The 7972-nt window shown below is 59.5% G+C and overlaps 5 protein-coding genes across 5 annotated transcripts; 2 read left to right on the plus strand and 3 right to left on the minus strand.

Annotated features, from left to right (window-relative positions):
• ENH_00012210 (hypothetical protein) lies at positions 1–689 on the minus strand (the record flags this gene model as incomplete). Its single annotated transcript, XM_013578977.1, has 2 exons — positions 1–476; positions 645–689. Coding segments are annotated over 2 exons (521 nt in total), but the record flags the coding sequence as incomplete, so codon positions are not given.
• Positions 690–1939: 1250 nt separating this feature from the next.
• On the minus strand, positions 1940–3794 carry ENH_00012220 (hypothetical protein, conserved; the record flags this gene model as incomplete). Its single annotated transcript, XM_013578978.1, has 6 exons — positions 1940–2151; positions 2299–2359; positions 2546–2701; positions 2880–3001; positions 3224–3340; positions 3689–3794. The coding sequence occupies 6 exons, from the start codon at positions 3792–3794 to the stop codon at positions 1940–1942; spliced, it is 774 nt and encodes a 257-aa protein (XP_013434432.1).
• Positions 3795–4034: 240 nt separating this feature from the next.
• On the plus strand, positions 4035–5080 carry ENH_00012230 (hypothetical protein; the record flags this gene model as incomplete). Its single annotated transcript, XM_013578979.1, has 2 exons — positions 4035–4614; positions 4740–5080. 2 exons carry the CDS (start codon positions 4035–4037, stop codon positions 5078–5080), a joined length of 921 nt encoding a protein of 306 aa, XP_013434433.1.
• A 192-nt stretch (positions 5081–5272) lies between these two features.
• ENH_00012240 (hypothetical protein) lies at positions 5273–6192 on the minus strand (the record flags this gene model as incomplete). Its single annotated transcript, XM_013578980.1, has 3 exons — positions 5273–5278; positions 5455–5962; positions 6164–6192. The coding sequence occupies 3 exons, from the start codon at positions 6190–6192 to the stop codon at positions 5273–5275; spliced, it is 543 nt and encodes a 180-aa protein (XP_013434434.1).
• A 733-nt stretch (positions 6193–6925) lies between these two features.
• Positions 6926–7891, plus strand: ENH_00012250 (hypothetical protein; the record flags this gene model as incomplete). The annotated part of the gene is made up of 2 exons (XM_013578981.1): positions 6926–7505; positions 7719–7891. The coding sequence occupies 2 exons, from the start codon at positions 6926–6928 to the stop codon at positions 7889–7891; spliced, it is 753 nt and encodes a 250-aa protein (XP_013434435.1).
• Positions 7892–7972: the final 81 nt, after the last annotated feature.

Here is a 7972-nt window from a genome sequence, read left to right on the forward strand (position 1 = left end):
CTGCTGCTGCTGCTGCTGCTGCTGCTGCTGCTGCTGCTTAGGGGGGGCGAAGGCGCGGGGAAAACCACAGTGAGCGAAATGAGTTTGGGGGAATTCATTTTGGAGTATCGGCAAAGAGCAAAAGTGAAGTCCGACGAACTCGCCTGGACCCTTTGTGCTGCTGTTTGCGACGAAGACCTCGCCAGCCGCCTGCTGCTCGCGGTCCGCTGCTGCTGCTGCTGCTGCTGCTGCTGCTGCTGCTGCTGCTGCTGCTGCTGCTGCTGCTGCTGCTGCTGCTGTTGGCGCTGTTGGTGGTGCTGCTGCTGTTGGTGCTGGGGCTGCTGCTGTTGGTGCTGGGGCTGCTGCGGAGAGGCTCTGCTGCTGCGGACAGAAACTGCTGCCGCCGCTGCTGCTGCTGCTGCTGCTGCTGCTGCTAGGAAGCCCTGCTGCTGCAGCGAAAGCCTGCTGCTGCAGCGAGAAAAGCTGATGCAGAACTCCTGCAGCAGCAGCAGTGCTGCAGCAGCAATGCACTTTCGTTATGCAGGCTGTAGTGCTGTGCGTGTAGTCAGCCCAAAAGAAGCCAGCAGCTAAAAACCCTAAACCCTAAACCCTAAACCCTAAACCCTTTCTAGGGTTTCACACATTTCCCTCAGTTAAAGCCCTACCCACTCCACACCACACAAATCGTCTCCCTTTACCCCCCCATCCATCGCCGCCGCTGCTGCTGCTGCTGCTGCTGCTGCCGCTGCTGCTGCTGCTGCTGCTGCTGCTGCTGCTGCTGCTGCAGCTGCTGCAGAGCATGAAGAAGGCGGTGGAGAGGCACTCGGGCAGCGCGACTTTTCGCAGAGTCGAATTTTTGGCTTCTTTGGGGGCTTTTGTGGAACACAGAGTTTGGCTGCAGGTGGAGTTTCACTGGGGGGGCAAGAGTTTGCTGCTGCAGCAGCAGCAGCAGCAGCAGCAGCACGCGCACCACCCGCAGCAGCACCTGCAGCAGCAGCAACGCAGCCTCTTCTTCACCCTCGCAGACCACTTCACTTGGGCTGCTTGAATTCATTTTTATTTATTTTTATTTTCATTTCTTTTTTTTATTTTTATTTTCAACTTTTCAAGTTTCAGCTCCCCGCACTTCGGCTTCGGGTGTACGTACACTGCAGACTGTGGGCAAAAACCAGCAAAGAAAGCTACCGCTGCTGCTGCTGCTACTGCTACTGCTGCTGCTCCGCTACTGCTGCTGCTGCTGCTGCTGCTGCTGCTGCTGTTTGGGAGGTGTTTTGCAGCGGCTGCAGCAGGTGAGAGTCCGTGGCGAGCTGAAGAAGCAGCAGCCTGCGAGTCTTTAGAAAAGCTGCTGCAGCCGTCGCGCTGCTGCCGCGCATGCAAAGTGCATGCGCGTGTGCATGCAGCGCATGCATGCAGCGCATGCATGCAGCGCATGCATGCGGCGCGTGCATACAGCGCATGCATGCAGCGCATGCATGCAGCGCATGCATGCAGCGCATGCATGCGGCGCGTGCATGCATGCAGCGCGCGCATGCGTGGGGCTGCGCATGCAGCGCATGCAGCGCATGCAGGCGCGCGGCAGCGCATGCAGCGCGCGCATGCATGCGGCTGCGCATGCAAAGTCTGCGCAGCCACGGGAGGCGCTCGCAGCCAACGGGCAGCAGCAGCCGCTGCAGCGCAGCGCAGCAGCAGCCGCTGCAGCGCAGCAGCAGCCGCTGCAGCGCAGCAGCAGCCGCTGCAGCGCAGCAGCAGCCGCCGCAGCGCAGCAGCAGCCGCTGCAGCGCAGCGCAGCAGCTGCAGCGCAGCAGCTGCAGCGCAGCAGCAGCCACTGCAGCGCAGCAGCAGCCACTGCAGCGCAGCAGCAGCTGCTGCAGCGCAGCAGCAGCCGCAGCCGCTGCAGCGCAGCACAGCAGCAGCCGCTGCAGCGCAGCAGCAGCAGCTGCGTGCTGCCGAATTCAAAATGTCAGTTGGCCTTGGCCTGCATGAGCTCCGTCTGGTCGGCGGCCTTGGCCGAGCGCGCGGCCAGCGGCGCCGGCGAAGGCGTGCTGCGGTAAAAGCGCGAAATGTAAACGAAAAACAAAACCACGAGAATAAAAATGGAAAAGTTGATCAAAAAGTTGCGCAAATAAACGTAGCTTTCGCCGTGGGCGGGGGGCCGCGCGTCCGCCGTTTCTTCTGCAGCGCACAAACAAGCCCAACTTGAACGGGCCCGATCTTCCGCTTTCCGGGGCGATCTTGGAAAAAAAAAATATATTTTGCTGCGCAAAATTGCTGCTGCTGCTCGCAAGTCGAATATGGAAGCCAAACTCGAACAAAACTTACGGACGTCTTGCATTCCGCTGCCCGCGCGGAGCTGGCCGAGCCCCTCGTCGAGGCCGCGAACCTGCGACGCACACTGCGGGAAAACTCCGCGAAATTCGGATTTTCTTCTCCACTTAACTTTCAAAACGAACTTTTAATTCAACTGAAGTGAAGCGACTTCTTGGAAGGGCCGGATCGGCCGGGTTTCCGGATCTGTGCAAGTTGCGGCGTTCAGGTGTATAGGCAGCTCCGCGCCGCGCGCGCGAACCTGCAAAATGTGGTTCATCACAACTGCTGTTCTAGCTCCGGCAACCAGGATGCGTTTTTTGATGATTTCGAAGAAGAGAAACTCCGAAGTTCTGTCCAGCACATACACATTTGGCTCGTTCTTCTTCTTCGTCATGCGACTCAGCAGCGGGTAGATCTGCGCAGCAGCAGCAGCAGCAACGCAGCAGCAGCAGCTGCCCGCAGCTCTTCTGCTGCGAACCGGAAGCCCCCGGCGACGCGAACTGCAGCACTGCAGCAGCAACTGCGAAAATCATCAACTCGGGACTTTTAAATTCTGAAAAATAAAAAAAAAATAAATCTTTTCAACTCCCCACTTCTGCGCAAAGCAGAGCTCGGTTCTCCCGCGCCCAAGACAAAAAATAAGTTTCTTTCCGCGCAGCAAATACTGTCTTCTCTTCTTCGTAAAAGGACTTCACCGAATTCACGTGCGTCCAACCTGCGCGCCCACGCGCAGCAGCAGCAGCAGCAGCAGCAGCAACAGCAGCAGCAGCAGCAACAGCAGCAGCAGCAGCAGGAGCGGCAGCACGCGGAGCTCTCAGTAACTGAGCACAGCTCTGCTGCTTCCCCCAGGCGGCCCCTAGGCGCCGCGCGCCCCGCCCTAGCCAGCCCCCTTAGGGTTTAGGGTTTAGGGTTTAGGGTTTAGGGTTTGGCGGCGCACCCGAGTACCAGAAGGTCTGCCTCTCGCCCATAATCTTCTTCACGAAAGCGCCTTCTATGAACTCGTACAAATTGCTGCGCCGCTTTTCCCGCGAGCCGTCTCCTGCTTCGTATTCCACTGAGACACACACACAAACACCCTGCTGCTGCTGCTGCTGCTGCTGCTGCTGCTGCTGCTGCTGAGGCTGCTGCTGCTGCTGCAGCAGCAGCGACGGAAGCCCGCCGACTGGAGGCGTCAGCAGCAGTGCACGCCCGCGAACGACACTTGCTGCTGCTGCATGCATGCATGCATGCATGCACGCATGCATGCTGCTGCTGCATGCATGCATGCATGCATGCATGCATGCATGCATGCGGCGGGGTGTATGTACACCGCACCGAAAATGGTCCTGCCGAAATCGTCTTCCGAAGAGCCCCAGTGGAGGGGCTGGTGCATATCTCCAATGAGATTAATTACATATTTCACCTGAGCAGCAAAATAAAATAAAATGCTGCTGCTGCTGCTGCTGCTGCTGCTGCTGCTGCTGCTGCTGCTGCTGCTGCTGCTGCGTGTTCAGCCGTGAACGCCTCATCTGCTGCTGCTGCTGCTTCCTGCTTTTGCGCGCTGGACGCAGCTGCAGCAGCGCGTGTGCTGCAGCAGCACTTGTGCTGCAGCAGCAGCAGCTGCAACTCGGCAATTAACTCAACTTGAACTTTTGAATTTAATTTCACTTTTAATTTAATTTTAAATTTAATTTAATTTTAAATTTAATTTAATCTTAAATTTAATTTTAATTTTAATTCGACTCACTGCGTCTGCGTCTGTCGTTTCGATGCCGTGGGGAAAAACAAACTTGTCCGTGCGTATCACAGGATCAGCTGCAGCAGCAACAGCAGCAGCAGCAGCAGCGGGTCAGCCAGCAGCTGCAACAACAGCAGCAGCAGCAGCAGCAGCCGCAGCAGCAAGAGCAGCAGCAGCCGCAGCAGCAAGAGCAGCAGCGCCGCCGCTCCGGCAGCCCGCAGCTTGGAGTGTATGTACAGCTGCTCAGCGCTCGCCCCCAGGCCTCGGCGCAGACAAACCCCCCAGCAGCAGCAGCAGCAGCAGCAGCAGCAGCAGCAGCAGCAGCAGCAGCAGCAGCAGCAGCAGCAGCAGAGCCAGAGCAGCAGCAGCAGCAGCAGCAGCAGCAGCAGCAGCAGCAGCAGCAGCAGCAGCAGCAGCAGCAGCAGAGCAGCAGCAGCAGCAGCAGCAGCAGCAGCAGCAGCAGCAGCAGCAGCAGCAGCAGCAGCAGCAGCAGCAGCAGCATCCGCAGCAGCAGCAGCAGCAGCAGCATTCGCAGCAGCAGCAGCAGCAGCAGACCTGGGTCCCTGGGTTCCTGGTTTTTCTCCGGGGCCGTGAGTCTGTAGAAGAAGTAGGTGAGGGCCTCCAGCAGGCAGCCATCTGCTGCTGCGCTGCTGCTGCTGCAGAGGCTGCGCTGAATCTCCGTATTTGCTGCTGTCGGCGGCGGCGAAGGACAAGTTTGCTGCCGCTGGAAGTGCAGCGGCGCAGTCAGCGGGTACTTCTCTGTCACGCGGTGCGCCCAGCCTGCAGCAGCAGCAGCAGCAGCAGCAGCAGCAGCAGGTAGGTAGAAGCAGCAGCAGGTGGAGCAGCAGCAGGTGGAGCAGCAGCAGGTGGCAGCAGCAGGTGAAGCGGCAGCAGCAGCGGGTAGAGCAGCAGCAGCAGCGGGTAGAGCAGCAGCAGCAGCGGTTAGAGCAGCAGCAGCAGCACGTCAACTGGCAGCAGCAGCAGCTAGAGCTGCAGCAACAGCAGGTGCAGCAGCAGCAGCAGCGGGTGAAGCAGCAGCAACAGGAGATAAAGCCGCAGCACACGCTCCGAGGCTGAAGGAGCAGCAACAGCAGCAGCAGCAAAAACAGCAAGTACACAGACAGCAGCAGCAGCAGAAGCTGCAGCAGATATCATAAAGGCAGAAGCAGCAGCAGCAGCAGCAGCAGCAGCAGCAGCAACTCCCACCGGACACATCTGCTACGTCCTTCCCGTTGAGCAACCGGCGGAGCGCTTGGTTCGCTTGCATTGTCAGACCTGCGGGGCACTCAAACCCTAAACCCTAAACCCTAAACCCTAAACCCTAAACCCTAAACCCTAAACCCTAAACCCTAAACCCGCCAAGGTAGCAAAGTGGGTGGGGCTCGAAGGGGAAAGTTTAAAAAAGAAAAACGAAAAAGGAGGACAAGACACGAGCATTCGGGTGTACGTACACCCGGCGGGCCTGCTGCTGCAGCACGCCGCCGGGATTGCTGCTGCTGCTGCTGCTGCTGCTGCTGCTGCTGCTGCACTGCAGCAGGACACGCGTGGGGTGAACGCACACTACCTGATAGGGCTGTCATTGAGATGGCTTCGTGTGCGGGGGCCTCAAAGGCCGCGGCGTTTTGCTGCTGCTGCTGCAGCAGCAGCAGCAGCAGCACCAGAGCGGCGCTGCTGCTGCTGCGCGCGCGAGAGGCAGCAGCCATCTTCTTCTGTGCAAATGGCGGAGCGAAGGAAGCAGCAGCAGCAGCAGCAGCAGCAGCAGCAGCAGCTTCTTCGGTTGTTGCTGCTTCTCGAGGCCTCTTTGCTGCTTCTGCTGCAGCTATTTCGCGAGTTGCTGCAGCCGCAGTCCCTGCTGCAGCGGCTAAATCAAGTGTGTCTTTGACTCGCCGCCGCTGCTGCTGCTGCTGCTGCTGCTGCTGCTGCTGCGGAAGCTGCTGCAGCTGCAGTGCCCTCGCCCGCCTTCGACACGAAAAAAAAGACAAAGCAGCTGACAGCAGGTGTACATACACCCAAATTTCATACACCCGAATTCAGGAAATCCACGCCGCGAACCGAGGCTGCTGCTGCTGCTGCTGCTGCTGCTGCTGCTGCTGCACGCCCCCGCGAACGACTGCAGTCGTTGAAGGCCAGAAACCAAACCCTAAACCCTAAACCCTAAACCCTAAAGGCTCAGTCAACAGTACTTCCATTTTCAAAATGAAACTGCTGCAGTGCTGCGACACTTTCTGTCCCGTCTTGCTGCTGTTTCGTTGGAGCAGCAGCAGCAAGAGCAGCAGCCAGCCCTCTGCGGAGCAGCAGCTGCAGTCGTTCCCACTGCAGCAGCAGCAGCAGCAGCAGCAGCAGTGGCTTCTGCAGCTACATAAATACTTTTGGCTTCTTCAGCAGTTAAGAGGAGTCTCACCTGCTGCCTCGGCAGTCCTTGCTGCCTCGAGTTGCTGCAGCTGCTGCAGCTGCTGCAGCAGCAGCGCCTGTGCTGCAGCAGCAGCAGCCGAGTCCCGCTTTTTCGCTCCACTTGCTACACAAGCCGAAGCAGCAGCAGCAGCGTCTTTGCTGCTGCTGCAGCAGCTAACAGCAGCCCTGCAGCGCCAAAATCGGAAGCAAAGAGGCCTCGCTCGATCCAGCGGGCCGCAGCAGATGGTGCTGTTTGCTGCTGCAGCAGCTGCAGCAGCTTCTGCTGCCAAACAAGCAGCACTTCTCTAGACAGCAGCAAGACAAATATCCCCCAAAGACATCACCACCGTCTTAGCGCGAGCAGCAGCAGCAGCAGCAGCAGCAGCAGCAGCAGCACTTGCTGCGGCGGCAGCAGCAGCGGCAGCCCCAGGAGCAGGGCAGCCCTTTCTGCGTTCAAAGCAGCAGCAGCAGCAGCAGGAGTTTAGGCAGCAGCAAAAGCAGCAGCAGGAGGTGGCTGCATCTGCGGCGAGAATGGCGCCCCTGCTGCTGCGCTCCCAGCCGCTGCTGCTGCTGCTGCTGCTGCTGCAGTGCTGCTGGCCGCTTTGGGCCACCCAGAACAGCACCAGCACCGACAGCAGCAGCAGCAGCAGCAGCAGCAGCAGCAGTTCTTCGGGGGCGGGCGGCCTCGAAGAGCTGTGGGCGAGGCGGCCGGAGACACAGGAGGAGAACGAGAGCTTCCAAACCACAGCAGCAGCAGCAGCAGCAGCAGCAGCAGCAGCAGCAGCAGCAAGAGAGGCGGAAGCAGAAGTGCTGTCGTTCGAGGAGCCCGGCGGCGTGGGCACGCTGGACGTGGACGCAGCAGCAGCAGCAGCAGCAGCAGCAGCAGGAGCAGCAGGAGCAGCAGCGTACCCGCCGTCGGCGCGGACGCAGCAGCAGCTGCTGCTGCTGCAGCAGCAGCAGCAGCAGCAGCACGACCAAGACATGCTGGACTTCAAAGAAGCCCTCAAAGCTCAACTCGGAAGAAGTGCCAAACAAGTTCATGGTTTGCGTCAAGACATAAACTGGTTGAAGTCTGCAGTCAAGGACTTGGACCTCACCACCGAAACCCTCAGTAAACCCTAAACCCTAAACCCTAAACCCTAAACCCTAAACCCTAGGCGCTGGCGCGAGCCGTTCCCGCGCGCCCGCCGGCTCCCGCCAAACCCTAAACCCTAAACCCTAGGCGCTGCGGCGCAGCTGCTGCTGCGGGCGCGCTGCGGGCCCCGGGCCCCGCTGAGGGTTTAGGGTTTAGGGTTTAGGGTTTAGGGTTTAGGGTTTGGCGCAGGCCAGCCGCACCCCTCGCAGCCGCTGCTCGACCTCCTCTCCGAGAAAACCTCCACATTGGAGGAAAGGGTTTTGAATTACATTTCGGGAAACTTTACGGAGTTTAAGGAGCAGCTGGAGGAGCTCACGGCCCTCAAGTTGCTGCCTTTCCACCAGGCAAACCCTAAACCCTAAACCCTAAACCCTAAACCCTAAACCCTAGGCCCTCGGCGGCGGCGGGGCCGCGGGGCGGCGCGCGGGCGCCGGCCCGCGGCA

Source organism: Eimeria necatrix, genomic scaffold (genome assembly GCF_000499385.1).
Source record: "Eimeria necatrix Houghton genomic scaffold, Enh_scaff1384, whole genome shotgun sequence".
NCBI lineage: Eukaryota > Apicomplexa > Conoidasida > Eucoccidiorida > Eimeriidae > Eimeria > Eimeria necatrix.